General features: G+C 33.6%; 1 protein-coding gene across 7 annotated transcripts in view; it reads left to right on the top strand.

The window, feature by feature from the left end:
- The window catches only part of Ccdc138 (coiled-coil domain containing 138), a 65,537-nt gene that overhangs the window by 34,699 nt on the left and 12,754 nt on the right, over window positions 1-18,084 (top strand). For 4 of the 7 annotated variants that reach the window (XM_048810245.1, XM_015499661.2, XM_048810246.1 and 1 more), the window contains 3 exons: window positions 4,738-4,854; window positions 10,984-11,176; window positions 16,264-16,440. The exons of 1 other annotated variant lie outside the window; for it this stretch is intronic. In XM_048810245.1, coding sequence (XP_048666202.1) covers window positions 4,738-4,854; window positions 10,984-11,176; window positions 16,264-16,440 — 487 coding nt within the window. The remainder of the gene's footprint in view (window positions 1-4,737; window positions 4,855-10,983; window positions 11,177-16,263; window positions 16,441-18,084) is intronic. 2 more of the 7 variants (XM_048810243.1, XM_048810242.1) reach the window with 2 other exon arrangements.

Here is an 18,084-nt window from a genome sequence, read left to right as displayed (position 1 = left end):
CACTTGTTGTTGTTTGACTTCATAATGGCTGCCAATCTTACTGGAGTGATGGTATCTTAGGGTGGTTTTGATTTGCATTTCTCTGACTGCTAGAGATGGTGAGCATTTTTTCATGTACTTGTTGATTGATTGTATGTCCTCCTCTGTGAAGTGTCTGTTCAGGTCCTTGGCCCATTTGTTGATTGGGTTATTTGTTGTCTTATTGTTTAATTTTTTGAGTTCTTTTTATATTCTGGATATTAGGGCTCTATCTGAAGTGTGAGGGGTAAAAATTTGTTCCCAGGATGTAGGCTCTCTATTTACCTCTCTTATTGTTTCTCTTGCTGAGAAAAAACTTTTTAGTTTAAGTAAGTCCCATTTGTTTATTCTTGTTATTAACTCTTGGGTTATGGGCGTCCTGTTAAGGAACTTGGAGCCCGACCCCACAGTATGTAGATTGTAGCCAACTTTTTCTTCTATCAGACGCAGTGTCTCTGATTTGATATCTAGGTCCTTAATCCATTTTGAGTTAACTTTTGTGCATGGCGAGAGAAAGGGATTCAGTTTCATTTTGTTGCATATGGATTTCCAATTTTCCCAGCACCATTTGTTGAAGATGCTATCCTTCCTTATAAAGGGAAGAAGTCACTAAAGAGAATGAGAGTAGGCAGGTAGAATTCAAGGAAGGGGAAGAAGAAAATTGAAAAGAAATGAAAAGACAAAAGAAAAAAAATAGAAAATAAAGAAAGAAAGAAAAAAAAATTTTTTTAAATAATAATGATAATAAAAAATGAAAATTAAAATTAAAAAAATAATAATAATAAAATAAAAAAATATTTAAAAACATTTAAAAAAGTAAAAGAACAACAACAACAACAAAAAGTGAACAACTAGTACTTTTGACAAAAAGCAGCCTTCACGTCCTTGAAAGGTAATGTAGGCAACCATTATCATCATAACCCACATGTCAGAGGCACTATCTACAGCAAAGCTAGTGAAAGACTAATAATATATTCATCAGCTATGTGATTTGAACTTCAAAAGCAAGTAACTAAAAGTAAGTGAGGCTTGGAAAGTTTATTTAGATTTTCCCTCAGTTACAAACTATGTCTCAAAAAATCCACTACCACAACAAAAAAAATACAATCAGGCCTACAGGGTACTCTTGGTCTTCGTGACTCCTAAATCTCTATATTTTGGACACTTTACCATGTCCTATCTCCCCCTTCTCATGTTTTATGTTCTTATGTTGAAAAGTCTAGATTTGTTGAATGTCTTACATTCTTAATTTTTCTAAATGCTTCCTTGTGAAGTTATGTAACTTGGTTCCTGGCAGGAATACGTTATAATCAGTCATATATTAAAATGAGGTGGGAGAGTTTAACACATAAAATTTTACTGAGATTATGATCTTAACAGAGTATGTGGTTATCAAATTGCATTCATCCATAAAAGTACTATTTGGACATTTTTCAAATTATAAAATATCTGTAATTTTTTTCCTTTTTTGTTTGAGGTTTTATTGTTTCAATTATAGGAAATGATACCTTAACACTAGTAGGAAGCCAATGAAGAACTTTCAGGCAGAAAATAGAATCAGGTTTATTCTTTCAAAAGATTGTGCTGGCTGTTATGTGGAGATAGGATGGGAGTCAATCAAGTGTTTGTGATGGGAGAATAATTATTAAGAAACTCTTAAGTAATTAAGGTGAAAAAAGGTAGCAATTTGGATTGGGATGGTGGGTGTAGAATTAGAATTGGACTATTTTGAAAGAAGGAAATAAAATTGATGGGACTGTCTAATGGATTCCGTGTAAGAATTGAGGTGTCAAAGTTGGCTTTTGCAACTGTATGGATGTTGGTAGAAGTAGCTCAGCGTAGGAACTATTAGGGGGAAAAAAATCTCAATATGTAGGGGAATCTGACAAGTTTCTTTTGGATATGTTGAGTTTGAGATGGCTTTGAAAAGTCAAAATGGATTGTGTCTAGTAGCTATTGACATGAGAGACCAGAACTCTTGGAGAATCATCAGTTTATAGTGGCTAATATTGAATCTTGAGTAACTCCAATATTTTAATATCAGGAAAATGAGAATAAATAAGCAAGAGAGACTAGTAAATAGTAGCCAGAGAAGTAGAAGGGAAACTAGGAGAAACTGACGTCTAGAATCTGAAGAGGAAGAGTATTTCAGAAGAAGGGAGTACCAGATCTTGCTTTGGAAGGTCAAATATGCGCTTTTTTTTTTTTTTTTTTTTTAAAAGAGTGAGAGAGAGTGAGAAAGAGGGAGAGAGAGAGAGAATTTTAATATTTATTTTTTTTAGTATTTGGCGGACACAACATCTTTGTCTGTATGTGGTGCTGAGGATCGAACCCGGGCCGCACGCATGCCAGGCAAGTGTGCTACCGCTTGAGCCACATCCCCAGTCCAAATATGCGCTTTTAAACTGTTTATTTTCATAGCTTATTAGTCATGTTTGTGATTGTATATGTGAGTTTGTATCCTGGCTTAGCTTTTCTTAATTTGTCATTAATGTTGTTCCTGTTGGCTCATTGTTTTGTATTCTTTTATAATATTCTCGGTCAGATGCAGCCACATGAGAAAGCAGAAGGCTCAGGGGAAGAAAAAACAACAGAGTTTATATATTCACAGGTCTTAGAGTCAGGAGGACTGCAGGCTGTGTAGAGCCACATGAGAAAGATAACAGAGTGGTCAAAAGGCAGAAGAGAGAAATAAGGGGAAAGCATTAGGCCAGAGTTTTTTGGGGTGCTGCAGGAAAGGAAAGACTAGGCAGGGTGAATAGTTTAGGATTGGCTAGCTAGACTAATTTTATTAAGGCATGAGTCAAATGGAGGAGGTTTGACTCTGGATTGGTGAGCTCAAAGGCATCTTCAAGTATGCCTTTTGTTGTCTAAGAATTGGCTGGCTCAGGGAGGGGCAGTCTTTCCAGCTAGAAAGTTTTAGATGCCCTTCAATAGATGAATGGATAAAGAAACTGTGGTATGTATAGACAATGGACTATTACTCAGCATTAAAAGAGAATTAAATTATGGCATTTGCAGGTAAATGGTGGATAGAGTTGGTTGCTAAGCAAAGCAAGCCAATCCCAAAAAACCAAAGGCCAAATGTTCTCTCTGAGGGGGGTTGGGGGCAAGAAAGATGGTGGAATGAGATTGATATCATTACCCTAGGTATATGTATGATTGCACATATGGTGTGATGCTACATCATGTACAACCAGAGAAATAAAAAGTAATGCTGCAGTTGTGTACAATGAATCAAAATGCATTCTGTTGTCATATACCTAATTAAAATTAATTAATTAATAAAAAAGACAAATAACACATGATCAAAAATATAAGGAATTTTACAAAATCTACAATGAAGTTGAATTCATAGAAACAAGGAATAGAATGGTGCCGATTTCAGGGGCTAGGACTTGGGGGAAATGGGAAGACGTTGGTCAGATTTTATTGGTACAAAATCAATCATGTAGTGTGAATAAATTCGCAAGATCTAATGTACAGCATGGTGACTATAGTTAATAATAACATTTTATATTTGAAATTACTCACCACAAAAAAGGTAATTATATGAAGTGATAGTTATTAGCATTTCACAATATGTATATAAACCATCATATTGTATATTTTAAATATATACATTTTGTAAATTATGCCCCAATAAACTGGAAAAAAGACCAAAAAAATCAAAACATCATAATACTATGTAGAAAATATGCATAAATACAGTAACAGTACATTCATAATCTTTAGTCCATTGGATGTAAAGTTGATTTAAAATTTCCCTATTACCAATAACTTATTTTTAGGCTTATGTTGTTATAAGTAAATATATATCTTTGTACATGTGGTTTTGCAAGGGTATATTTTCAGTGATTTTCTTAGGCTAATTAATATTCCAGAAGCAGTGTTATTTTATCAGAGTGTTAAGATATATCTTTATGGTCTTTGAAGTCATTTAACAAAATGACATACTTTTGAAGCAAACATCATCAACATCTTTTAAAATTTTTAAATTATTTTTACAAGTTGGCATATTAATTATGATAATATAGATGTGTAAAGAAGAAAGTAAATATTACTCAAGATATTAAAATCCAACCTTTAATATTTTAAAAAAATATTCTTTCATGTATCTTTTTCACTATAAATTTAAATAGACATGTTTTATATAGATCGGATTCTTTATTATGCTTGCTATAGAATATTCTGTGATAATAAATAAATTTAGGTTATCATTTTTAAAGGCTATATGTGTATTTTACCATTTAAGCATCAAAGGTTATGTATATTAAGGTTAATCTCCTTAAATCCCTTGATGTGTTATTGCTGGATGAGAGCAAATATACATACATAAATTTGGGGGATGGATATTGGGGATTGAACCCAGTAGCACTTTATCACTGAGCTACATCCCCAGCCCTTTCTGTTTTTTATTCTGAGTCAGGATATCATTAAGTTTACTTACAGCCTTATTAAATTGCTGAGGCTGCCCTGAACTTGTAATTCTCTTGCCTCAGCCTCCCAGGTCGTTGGGATTCAGGCATGTACCGCCATACCCAGTACATACTTACAATTTCAAATGCAAATTGCCAAATTCTGTTGCATGTGGAATTTGAACTTTTTTGTTAAAAATTATTATTTTTTTATTTTAGTAAATGTTTTGAAGATTTTGGAGGTTAATTCCAGACATCTAAAACTGCTGCACCTTTATATTTTCTATCATTTTATATTTAGCTTTTGCCTGTGATGACAGAGCAGCTACAGTGGATGCCATTTGTGAATGCCAAATTTCATGAGCCTTTTGTAAAATTTATATATTGGTCTCTACGACAGCTAGATGGTGGAACACAGGTAAATGACTAATAGGAACCTATTTTCACAGAATACTTCAATTAGTATTAATTCTCGATTTTTGTTTATGTGTGTATTATATATTTGTGTGTATGTATATATGTATATATTCTGGCATATTTTCTTTATTTGAGAATAATCTTCTGAATTTATAAAATGTCTTGCAGAGATTTTGATAAGAATTGTATTAAACGTACATATCAAGTTGAGAATTGACATTTTTATTGTGTTGTATGTTCTAATTTATGAACACAAATTGCCTCTCTGCCTATATAGAATTTGATTTCTTTCATTGGCATTGTAGTTTTCTGCATAGAATGCCTCTGTGTGAGTTTTCAGCTGAGTATTTAATTTTTTATCTGATTTTAATTGGTATTCTCTTTTTAATTTTGATGTCCATATGTGTGTTGATAGCATGTAGAAATATAATTGATTTTTCTGTTTGTGTCTTGTTTCTTTGACATTAGTAGTTCTAGTAGTTTCTTATAGAGACTCCTTCGGATTTTCTATAGAAATAGTCATGTTATCTCAAATATAAACAAAGTATCTTTTGTTTTGTTTTCCTTTTTAATTTGTATGCCTTTAGTTTCCTTTTCATAGTTTATTGCATTAGCTAGAATTTCTGGCACTCTGCTGATTGTACATTGTGGTGAGAGCAATATCTTTGCCTTGTTCTCCACCTTCAGGGGAACCTTTAATCTATGCCATTAAGTATATATTAACATAGAATTTTTATAGATGCTTTTTATCAATTTGAGTTAATTCCCCTCGATTCCTATTTTTCAGAGGTTTTATTATGAATGGGTTTATTATTGGATTTTTTTCAAATGAATTTTTTGTATTAATTGATAAGGTCATATAATGTATATTACATAGACTTTTAAGCATTGAATCAGCTGTGCATCCCTGACATAAAACCCATTTGGTTTTGGTGTTGAATTCAGCAATAAACAAGAATTATATTTGCTATTATTTTGTTAAGGATTTTTTACGTTTACATTCATGAGGTATATTGGTCTGTGGTTTTCTTTGTTTTGAGCTTTGGTTTTGTATCAGGGTAGTGTTGGGTTTATAAAAATGGGAATTGTCTTACTCTTTATATTTTCTGGAAGAAATTTTGTAGAGTTAGTGTTAATTCTTTAAATATTGGATAGACTTCTGCATGTGAACTATGTGGACCTCACTATTTCTTTTTGGAGAGGTTTTATTTAAATTTTTTTTTTTTTAGTTTTTAGTTGTGTATGGACATGTGGTGCTAAGGATCAAACCAGTGCCTCACGCATGCTAGTTATGTGCTCTACAACAGAGCTACAACCCCAGCTTCTGAGGAGGTTTTAAATTTTGAATTTATTTTTCTTATAGTTATAGGACTATTGTAATCATATTGGTGACTTGTAGTAGTTTGTGTTTTTTGTTTTGTTATGTTTTGTTTTGTTTTTGGTACCAGGGATTGGACTCAAGGGCACTTGACCACTGAGCCACATCCCAACTCTATTTCGTATTTTATTTAGAGACAGGGTCTCACTGAGTTGCTTAGCAACTCTTTTGTTGAGGCTAGCTTTGAACTCAGAATCCTCCTGCCTCAGCCTCTGAAGCTGCTGGGATTACAGACAGGCGTGTGCCACTGTGCCTGTCTAGTTTGTGCTTTTTGAGGAACTGAACCATTTTGTCTTCTTGTCAAATTTATTTGTGTAGGGCTTATCACAATATTATCTTTTTGAAATCTTAAGTGTTTATAGTGATAGCCCTACTTTATCCCAGATATAGGAATTTGGCTTTTTTTTCTTTTTTTCTCCCCTAGAAGTTTGTCTTTTTCATTGTTCTTTCAAGGATTATCTTTTTGTTTTGTTGATTTTTTCTGTTGTTTTGTCCATATATATTTAGGATTGTTATGTATCCCCCCCCTCACCCCCCCACCTCACCCCAGGGGCACTTAACCACTGGGCCAGCCTCATCCCCAGCCCTATTTTGTATTTTATTTAGAGACAGGGTCTCACTGAGTTACTTTACACCTTGCTTTTGCTAAGGCTGGATTTGAACTCGAGATCCTCCTGCCTCAACCTCCTGAGCTGCTGGGATTACAGGCATGCGCCACCATGCCTGGCTTTGTTATGTCTTCTTGATGGAGTGATCCTTTTATTTTTTATTAAGTCCTTTTTTCCTGGTCATTTTCTTTGCTTATGAAATCACTTTAACTGATATGCCACTTCTGCTTTCCTTTGGATTCATGTTCTCATGGTATATCTTTTTCCATTCTTTTCCTTTGACCTGCTTATATTTGAATTGAGTTTTTGTAAGTAGCATCACTAGATTTGCTTGTAAATGTTTTGTCATCTCTGTTTTATTTGGTGTTCAATTATTTGAACTATTGTTCATTTTAGGGCTCAAACCGTCATCTTAGTTCATTTTTTTATTTTTTATTTTTATTTTTGTAGCTGTAGATGGACAGCAGGCCTTTATTTTATTTGTTTTATTTATTTATTTAAAAAAAATTTTAATGTGTCAGTGGACCTTTATTTTTATTTATTTGTATGCAGTGCTGAGAATCAAACCCAGTGCCTCACACATGCTAGGCAAGTGCTCTACCACTGAGCCACAACCCCAGCCCCTTATTTTTATTTATTTATTTATTTATTTTATGTGGTGCTGAGGATCAAATCCAGTGCTTGGATGCAAAGCAAGCACCTGACACTAAGCTATAGCCCCAGTCCTGTCACTTTATTTCTTGTTTGCTGGTTTCATCTGTTCCTCATTTCTTTGGTTTCTTTTTCCTGCTGTATTGTGGATTACTTGAATAGTTTTTAGAATTCCATTTTCATTTATCTATAAAATCTTTGGGGTACATCTCTTTGTGTAGCTTTTTTAGTAGTTCTTGGTATTATATTATATATGAATCACTTACTAGTCTGATACATCATTTTACCAGTTTGAGTAAAATAGATACATATTACATCTCTTTTCATCCCTTAACCTCCCTCATTTATAATATAATCATTCGAAATATTTCTTCTGTAGCCAGGCATGGTGGTGCATGCCTGTAGTCCCAGCAGCTCGGGAGGCTGAGGTAGGAGGATCACAAGTTCAAACCCAGCCTGCAACTTAGCAAGCCCCTAAGCAACTCAGTGAGACCCTGTCTGCAATAAAATATTTTTAAAAAGGCTGGGGATGTGGCTCAGTGGTTAAGTGCCCCTGAGTTCAATCCCAGTACTAAAACAATTAAAAATAATAATAATAATTAGAACTGTATGAAATGTTATTATTTTTTGGTTCACCCATCAGTTTATGAACTCAAGAAGGGAATAAAAGTCCATTGTATATTTTTCTTTTTGTGTTCTTTTCTTTTTCTTGATGTTCTTTTATTCTTTCCTTTTTGTTTAAGAGAACCTCTTTGTTTATTAGAATAGATCTGCTGATAGATTCTCCTATTTTTCTTCATTTGACATCTTGATTTTCCTTTCATTTCTGAAGGCTATTTTCACTGGGAATTGGATTTTGGGGTGAGTTTTTTTTTTTTTTTTTTTTTTTCTTTTTAACGTTTGGCTTTTTAGAAAAGTGCCAGTTTCTTCTCACCTCCATGGTTTCTGATAAGAAATCTATTGTCATTTGAGTTGTTTTCCCCATTCATGTAAAATGCCATTTTTCTTTCTCCTTTTTTTTTTTTCTTTTTCTTTTTCCTTATCTCTCTCTCTTTCTTTTTCTTTTTTTGGTAGTTTTTGTAGTTTTGACTATGATAGGTCTTGGTGTTGATCTCTTTGGATTTATCCTGTTTGGGATTTGCTTAGCTTTTTTATTTCTATATAGAGTATATATTTTTGCCATGTCTTGGATGTTTTGGCCATTATTTCTCAAGAGTTTTGTTTCTTTGGTTGGTTGGGTTTTTTTGGTGGTGCTGGGGATTAAACCCAGGGCCTTGTGCATGCGAGGCAAGCACTACCTACTGAACTGTATCCCCAACCCACAAGTATTTTTTATATATATATATATAAAAATTGTAGACGGACACAATACTTTTATTTTATTTATTTATATATGGTGCTGAGAATCAAACCCAGTGCCTCACACATGCTAGGCAGGTGCTGTTCCACTGAGCCACAACCCCACCCCCTCAACTATTTTTTTAGCTACCTGATTTTTCTTTCTCTTGAGAACTCTATGACATGATTGTTAAATTTTTTGTTATACTCTTAATTCCTCAACATCCTGTTTATTTGTTTGTTTTCTAGTTTAGTTTGGTTGTTCAGATTAGCTATTTTCTGTTTTATTTTCTAGTTAACTGATTCTTTCTCTGTCCCCTCCCTTCTGCTACCTAGGCTATTCACTAAGTTTCATTGTGTTTATTGTATTTGCGTTCTAAAATTTCCACTTGGCTTTTCTTCTATATTTTCTGTTAAGACTTTTGATGAGATTTCCTAAAAGAGTTTCCTAAAAGTTATTAGAGCTGCTTTAAATTCTTTGTTGGATAATTCTAATATTTTGTCATATATTGGGATTGGCATCTATTGATTCTCTTTTTTCATTTAGTTTTGAGGCTTTCCTTATGTTTGGTGTGGTGACTGATTGTACATTTTGGACCAATATTGGTTTCAGATCCTTAGGTGAGCCTTAGCAATAATTTTTTAAAAAAATTTTTTGGTAGTTCTTCTACTTTTCTTCAATTAAAGAGAAATAACGTCCACACACATATTTGAAAGGCAAAGAACAATTTATTTTCCCATTATAAAAGCAGGAGAGATAAATAAAAATAAGTAGAATTCCTTAATCTTGTCATTTTAACATAATTACTATAATGATCTTGAAATATTTCATTTTAAATTGAGATTTTACATCTCACATGTGGGCTGGTGCAGTGGCACACACCTCTAATCCCAGTTGCTCAGGAAGCTGGGGCAGGAGGATCAGGAGTTCAAAGCCAGCTTCAGCACAAGTGAGATGCTAAGCAACTCAGTGAGACCTGGTCTCTAAATCAAATCCGAAATAGGGCTGGTGATATGGGTCAGTGGTTGAGTGCCCCTGAGTTCAGTCCCCAGTTCCTGCCCCCAAAAAACTCATGTGTATTACTTTTTCCTAATGATGTTATACTCTTATTAGCAATGTATTTGAATTAGATTACACTGCGTGTGCCACCCAATCATTTAGCATTTGATTCTCACAAAATCTCAGTATATCTGTTTCTAATGTAAAAGTTAAAGCTTATTGTCTGCATTGAAGGATCAATATTGAGTAAGGAACCAATTGTTAACAAATTTCCATTCAGAGGCAGGTAACTATTATAAAACTCAGTGACATGGGATTAAAGAATTAGAATCATAACAAAGGAAATTTTAAGTTATTTCTAAGTCTGACTTAAGCATATTCATCTGCAACAGTCTGAAATGGTTTTCTTTTATTTGATTCTTGGTGGGTATATGGAATACTGCTAGATCCTCTGTTTTTCTTGTTTTAGTTCTTTCTTCATGAGAATTCTCTGTGATTCTAACCTAGTAGCTTATTCTTTTGAAATTGTTCAGTTTTCAGAGTCACTGAGGACAGAGTGAACTGAAGACAGACTCTAGTTGGTCATTTCTTATCAAATACAGTAAGGTACACCTGAGAAACTGGTGGTCAGTGATGGTGGAATAATGATGAACAGAAAGAAGGCAGTCTACCTCCTCTCTTCCTCTGATGGTTCTCTGTTCCAGAAACATAGCTTGATCTTGTGTTTTTACATGTTTTAGAAAAATACACATACTTAGTTACTTTTAAGTTGATTGTAGTCACATTCCAGTCTTGAATATTTTCAATTGTTTCTTTCTTTTATTTATTTATTTATTTTACCTGGGTACCAGGGATTGAACTCAGGAGCACTAGACCATTGAGCCACATCCACAGCTCTATTTTGTATTTTATTTAGAGACAGGGTGTCACTGAGTTGCTTTAGCGCCTCACTTTTGCTGAGGCTGGCTTTGAACTTGCGATCCTCCTGCCTCAGTCTCCTGAGCCACTGGATTAAAGGAAAATGCCACCACACCCAGCTCATTTTTTCAAATAACAAATTCATTTACTTTCAGTTCATTAGTTTGATTGCAGTATTTAAAATAGGTGTTTTCTGAGCATTAACAAGTACACTTAGATTGTACTAATTTTTAACAGCATTCAACTATGACATCAACATTGAGAAGATTGGGTGAAGATATATTTAAAGGAGTAGTAATTAAAGGAATTCAGGATAATTCTTTAGAACATTCTGTGGAAAATAAACCAAAAACAGCTGCTTTCTTTAAGAACTCCAATTTACCATTGAGATTTCTGTCAACCTTAATTGTTCTCAAAACAGTCACTCAAGGTAAGCTTTCAAGCATGCTTACAGAGTAATTTTTAGTAAACAGGAGAGATAACCATATAATAAAGTAATTGTTTTATAGTCAAATATGTTCTAAAATTTCAGAATGAGATTTTGGGTTATTTTATAATGGTGGCACATTATTTAAAAATCAACTTTTATTTGCTGAATTTGAGAAAATCAAGTCTTTTTTGGATTGTTGCTTCCTTCCAGAAGTCTTTGTTGATTCTCTAGGTCATGTTCTAATAGCACCCTTTGCTTACAACTCTTGTTACATTTGCCACATAAATTGGAATAAACTAAATTGTTAGTTTATTATTTTCTGCTAGACCACCAAGTTGACAAACTATAGCTCATAGAGCATATTGGGTCCACCATCTGTTTTGTAAATAAAATTTTCTCTCACAGCCGTGCTTGTTTGTAATGTCTTGTCTCTGACTTTTTTTGCCCTTCAAACAGCAGAGCTGAATAGTTGGCAACATAGACTGTGTAGCTTCTGAAGTTTATAAAATTATTACCTGGCCCTGTATCAAAAATGCTTATCACAACTGCACTAGTTTGTAAGCTTACTGAGGATAAAGACTTGTTTATCCCACTGTACCTAGCAGTAATATATAAGAATGAAATAAATGGTATATAAAGAAATAAATCAATTAAAAATAATGTTTCATGCACAAGGCCTGGACTCAATCCTCAGCATTGCAAAGGAAAGAAGAGATGAAGAGAGGAGTGGGAGGGGGAAGAAGAGAGAGAAAGAAAAAAAATGCTTCAACCAAAATTGACCATAATTTTTCCCTTCCATACTGGGTATTGAATCAGGGGTGTTCTACCACTGAACCACATCCCCTCCCCTTTTTATTTATTATTTTGTGACAGTGTCTGACAAAATCGCCAGCCTGGCCGCAAACTTGTGATCTTCCTGCCTCAGCCTCCTCAGTTGCTGGGATTATAGGTGTGCAGCTTAATTATATATAATGTCAACTTAATTGATATATTTTAAATTATTACCTGTAACCAGTTATCATTCTGGATCATTAAACATGAGAACTTTTGTTAGTCATGCCAGTGTAGTCAACCAATAAATATATCAGTTTTATATCTATTGTGTTTGTGAAATTATATGACTCAGAATGGTGGTTTCTTTAAATGGGTAGTGACTAATTTAATTTGACTTCTTTCTCTGAAATATGTTCTGTATGGTATGAAATAGTTACAGAACTAATGGAAATGGTATAGAACTTCTAATGCTATAGAACTAATGAAAAAACAAAAAGTTATAATTCTACCTTCTTAGTTATGGTTCTCAAAATTATAATAGACTGGTAAGTGTTTGAAAGGTCATTTATGAGCCAGGCATGGTGGCGCATGCCTGTTAATCCCAATGACTCAGGAGGCTGAGGCAAGGGGATCACAAATTTGAGCCTCAGCAACTGAACAAGACCCTCAGCAACTTAGCAAAACCTGTCTCAAAATTAAAAAGGTCATTGAGGTATAGCTCAGTGGTAAAGTGCCCCTGGGTTCAATCTCTAGTATCAAAAAAATAAAAGAAAGGCACAATCAGCCCAAAGTAAAGTTTACTGCAGTCCTATCTCAAGAACTTACGTGTTTACACACATGTATGGATGAATAAAGTTTTATCAGACCATAGCCACATATTCATCAGATCCAATAAGGTTGATATCAGAAATTCAACACCACATTAGTACAAGGAAATATTTTAACCATTAATCATTTAATTAAGAAAAAAATTCAAAATCATATATCAACATAGCTTGATAGAATGTCATGTTTATTCTTGATAAACTATGAAAAGGCAAAAAATACAATAAGGAATATTTATTTAAAATGGGGAAATAGAACAGGAGAGAATTATGTGCTCCTAGTCACCATATTTGTCCAGTACATTATTGGACATGCTGATCATCTAAAAACCCATGAAGTATGACTGCTGGAAAAGAATAAATTATTAATTCAAGGATGCTCTTGTATAAAACCTAAAACAACCTATGAAAGAGCCAATAAAAGAGAAGAGATATGGCTAAAATGCCATCAAAGGAGATAAACACCTTAATTAAAAAGCTAATGGGCTGGAGTTGTGGCTCAGTGGTAGAGCACTTGCCTGGCATCTATGAAGCCCTGGGTTCCATCCTCAGCCCCACATATAAATAAATAAAAGATCCATTGACAATTAAAATGTATTTTAAAAAAAGGCTAGTAAGCTTATCTGATTGGATGATCAAGTAACTCTCAGAGCGAAGACTACTATTGGAGGTAAGGGTTATTATATCATGATTAAGTGGTCATATCATCAAGAGGACATCGTAATTCTTTATGTGCCAATAACATGAAGCAAAAACTGATAGAATTGAAAGAACAAACAGTTATTCTAAAATTTTGAGAAAAGGTCTACTAAGTTGCCCAGGCTGGCTTTGAATGTACAATCCTCCTCACTGGGATTATAGGCATGTGCCTCCATGCCCAGCAATATTAAATTCTAGCTTAATAGTAGCTATCTATTATCAACAGACATCATTATTGTTTATATTGTTTAAAGATTTGATTTTACTTGAGGTCAGAATTAAGGTATCACATTAGCTGTCTATTGCTATATAAACAAGCAAACACTTATGGGGCTTACAACATTTTATTTATTAGCTCACAATTTTTAAGATTGATAATTTGGGCTGGACTCAGCTGACTAGTTTTTCTGGGCTGTGTTCCCTGTTCTTGGTTGGCCTTTATTTTCACTATGTCAGAAAAGTTCCTAGCTGAAAAGTGAGAGATGCAAGTAGGATCCTGAGCACATGGTGTCATTTCTTCTGCACCTTATTAAGAGCATAGAGTTAGCCTAGGCTCAGAGCTGGGCAGTGGAGTTCATCTTTAGATGGCAATTGTGGCAAAGAGTTTCGAATTACTTTTTTAAGCTGCCATTTAGACTAAATAAAGGAAAACCTTATCTTACACTGATTAAGATCAACAGATTAACTTTTGGTAAAGAATATAAAGGTAACATTTGAGTGACAGTACCTTGTTAAAAAACTCAAAAATATAGAACATATAGGAAGATAAATGTTTTGATATAATTAGTTATAATTAATATTTTAAAATATTCTTTGGAAGTAGGTGGTCTTAGTTTTAGAAAAACCCTCACTACTAGAGAAATTCAAATGAGAACATAATTTACCTCTAAGGTCATTCTAGAAAAAATGGTCAAGTACTATTTTTCTACTCTTAAAGAACAATTTCTTCGGGCTGAGGTTGTGGCTCAGAGGTAGAGCGCTTGCCTAGCAAACATGAGGCACTGGGTTTGATCCTCGGCACCATGTAAAAATAAAATAAAGATATGAAAAAAAAAACAATTTCTTAAGCTTATAAATTTTAAGAAAAATTTCATATAGCATTCGGCCTATTTAATATTGTCAGATGATATATTAATAAGTGAAGCAGTTTTTATTAAATGCAGTAGGTGGTGCTGTGCTAAAACTTTTGTTCCTTGTAAAGTTTATAATTCATGTATACTTTGCTTTTGTAATTGATAGATATATATTTATGTGTATATATTCTAAATAAGGTAAATTTAAACAACCTAGCAAATCTATTATACTTTTGTTTACAGTGATTATTTTTTAGCTACAGAATCAAGTATAGTAATGTTAATGTTCCTTGAACTAAATTCTACCAAAAAGAAAAAAGGAGTACACTATAAGTAGATCCAGAAGCATAGGTCTTGATTTCTCCAAAATTTTAATATATATTTAAATTTCATACAAGTTACTTTAACTTCTCATTCTTAATAACTATGGTTTTAGTTGTTTCCTTAATATTTATGTGAACTGAACAAAATGCAACACAAGACCAAGAAGATAATAGATATCATTTAGTGATTCTGTCATACTTTCAGAGTATTTCAAGTCATTCTCTACTTTCTCCTTAGAGTAGAATTCTCAACAGAAAAAAATAACTCAGTATTATATGAACTGCATGAACTTTTTTTTCATTCCTTTTAATAGAGTTCTGAAAGGAGAATTTTAGAAAACTGTTGTTAAGATTAATGATTTGGGGCTGGGGCTGGGGCTGGGGCTGTAGCTCAGTGGTAGTGCACCCTCCTCACACGTTTGAGGCACTGGGTTTCGTCCTCAGCACCACATAAAAATAAATAAAGATATTAAAAAAGAAAAAGAGTAATGACTTGGGTTTGTTTGGCATATTAAAGTATAATGATACAAGTATCTAATACTTTATTTGCATTGATTCTAGTTAAATTAGTGCTTCTCAATCCTCACTTTAGAAGCTTCCCATTTACCTGTGGAACATCTTTGAGAGAATTCTGATCTTTAAGGGAATCTGATCTGACAAGTGCCATTATAATGCTGGCCTTGGTAAAATCTTGCTGTCATTCTTATTTCCAGATGTATCAAGAAAAGTAATATACCAGGGCATATCCAGATTTCTAAAGTTGTCTTTCAGTAGTCTAATATCCAGTTTTTAGCCAGAGACAGAAATCCTTCTTTAAAATCCATTAAGCAAGTTTGAATAAGTCACATTTTGAAATAACCATGCAGAAAGAAGTAAAGATAGAAATAGTAATGCTGCAGTTGTGGTGTAAGTGTTAGAGCACTCACCTAGCACGTGTGAGGCATTAGGTTTGATCCTCAGCACCACATAAAAATAAAGACGTTGTGTCCACCTAAAACTAAAAAATATTAAAAAAAAAGAAATAGTAATACTGTTTAAAATTTTTGGAAGCATATAACGGTTATAATCAAATATGGAAAGTAAATACTACTTATGATATTTAATATTAATCATATTTTTGTTCTTGATACAAGAAAGAACTAGGCCTTATTTGTTGTTTAAATACTAAAATATGAAAATTCTGAAGGAAATTTACCCTATCATAATGTAATGTCTTTTCTTTCCCTTTCCCATTATGTTCTAACAAATTAAGGGGAAATTAATCTAAATTTAGCCTGTGATCCCTTGTCATTTAGTTTTTGTTCCTCTTTTGTTAACGTGATGATGCTCTCTTTTTACCTTTCTGATTACCAACTTGACTACTAATATGCAGATGATTTCACAATGTTTTTCAGCTGATTACCTGGCTCAGGCATTTGATTCTCTCTGTTTGGATTTGAAGACAGATGAAGGGAAAATGTTGTTTTTGGAGTATCAAGCAGTTCCAGTAATATTAGGTCATTTGAGAATATCCAGTAAAGGACTTCTATCCAATGTCATTGATAGTTTGCTTCAGATGACAGTAGAATCTAGTAAGTCTTTAAATTTTATAAATGTAAAAAGGATCAAAGTGGAATGTTTTTCTACCTCTTCTAGTCTGAGTGTGCAACTTTGCATATCAGACACTACTGTATTTTATAATTTAAATTCTTAAAATAATTTTGACAGTTGTGTAATTGAGTCAGCAATATCATTAAGAGATAAAAACCTAACCCTTTCTCCAGATGTTCATTAATAGCACAATTTCCAGTAGACATTAGATATATGGGTATACTGCAAATGTTACATATTTGAGCCTCTTTTGTCTATTCTCTTTTGTACTGTTGTTCTGACATACCCAGTCATATACTTCTTGTTTGCTCAGGGGGAGTGAGATCATCAAATATATATTTAGCTAAAGTGAGAATAATGACAGAGATATGTACCTATTGTTGCATGTTCTTCTTTACTGTTTTATTGGAAGAATTAAGGGCAGGGCAGCAATACTTCAGCTGTGTTTGTGGCTTATCTGTTTAACTCATATTTGTGTTATTTTGTGGGATTTTTTTCTTTGTGGCTTTTATAGTTAACAGGAATGCTGAACATATATGATTTAATTGTTATTGCTCTTTAAGTCTCATGTAACCTCTTGACGTATGACAAGTAGCCATTTTGCTTAAATAATTTCTTTTCGTTTGTATTGTTCTATTCTATTTACAACACTTCTAAAAATAAATGTTCATGCCTTCCAGAGGTGAATCTCAAATTAGAAAGTCATTGCCTCTTCCGGTACTAAGTGACCTATGAATTTGATGCTGCTGTGGGCAGCTCCCTAGTTATTGGGTACAAAGCATGAATATGATTCTAACTAGGTGCATTGGGTACATGGCTTCACATTTTCAATTCATTTCTATATGTAGTCCTGCTTTTCTTTGTAGGAGGCCTGGTAGAAAAACTGAAATTAGATAACTTATTCAGGGAATCCACAGCTAGACAGAGGTCAATTTCGATGTAAAACTGAGTCTTTGACTCTAGACATGAGGCTTATTCTACCATCACAGTGTAATTAGGTTTTCATGGTTTGTTTTTTTCTCTTCCAAAATACCATTGGTTTTCTGATGTATTTTATCAATATTAATAGCCATTTGTAATTGTTCAGATATTAGATTTATATTCAGGATCTGATCACTTGGATGAGTAATCTTGGGGTTTAGTATCTCAGGTTACTAATGTAATGAGTAGAACAAAAAGTTTAAAGATTACTAGGCTTACTTGTGTAAGTGATTAGACTTATAACTGTTTTTCAGACATTTTTTTTTATTGTTGGTTGTTCAAAACATTACATAGTTCTTGATATATCATCTTTCACACTTTGCTTCAAGTGGGTTATGAACTCCCATTTTTAGCCCATATACAGATTGCAGAATCACATCAATTACACGTCCATTGATTTACATATTGCCATACTACTGACTGTCGTGTTCTGCTACCTTTCCTATCCTCTACTATCCCCCCTCCCCTCCCCTCCCCTCCCCTCTTCTCTCTCTACCCCCTCTACTGACCTTCATTTCTCCCCCTTGTATTATTTTTCCCTTTCCCCTCATTTCCGCTTGTATGTTCTTTTGTATAACCCTGAGGGTCTCCTTCCATTTCCATGCAATTTCCCTTTTCTCTCCCTTTCCCTCCCACCTCTCATC

The sequence above is a fragment of the Marmota marmota genome, unplaced genomic scaffold (genome assembly GCF_001458135.2).
Source record: "Marmota marmota marmota unplaced genomic scaffold, marMar, whole genome shotgun sequence".
NCBI lineage: Eukaryota > Metazoa > Chordata > Mammalia > Rodentia > Sciuridae > Marmota > Marmota marmota.
This window is presented reverse-complemented; position numbering and strand designations above follow the sequence as displayed.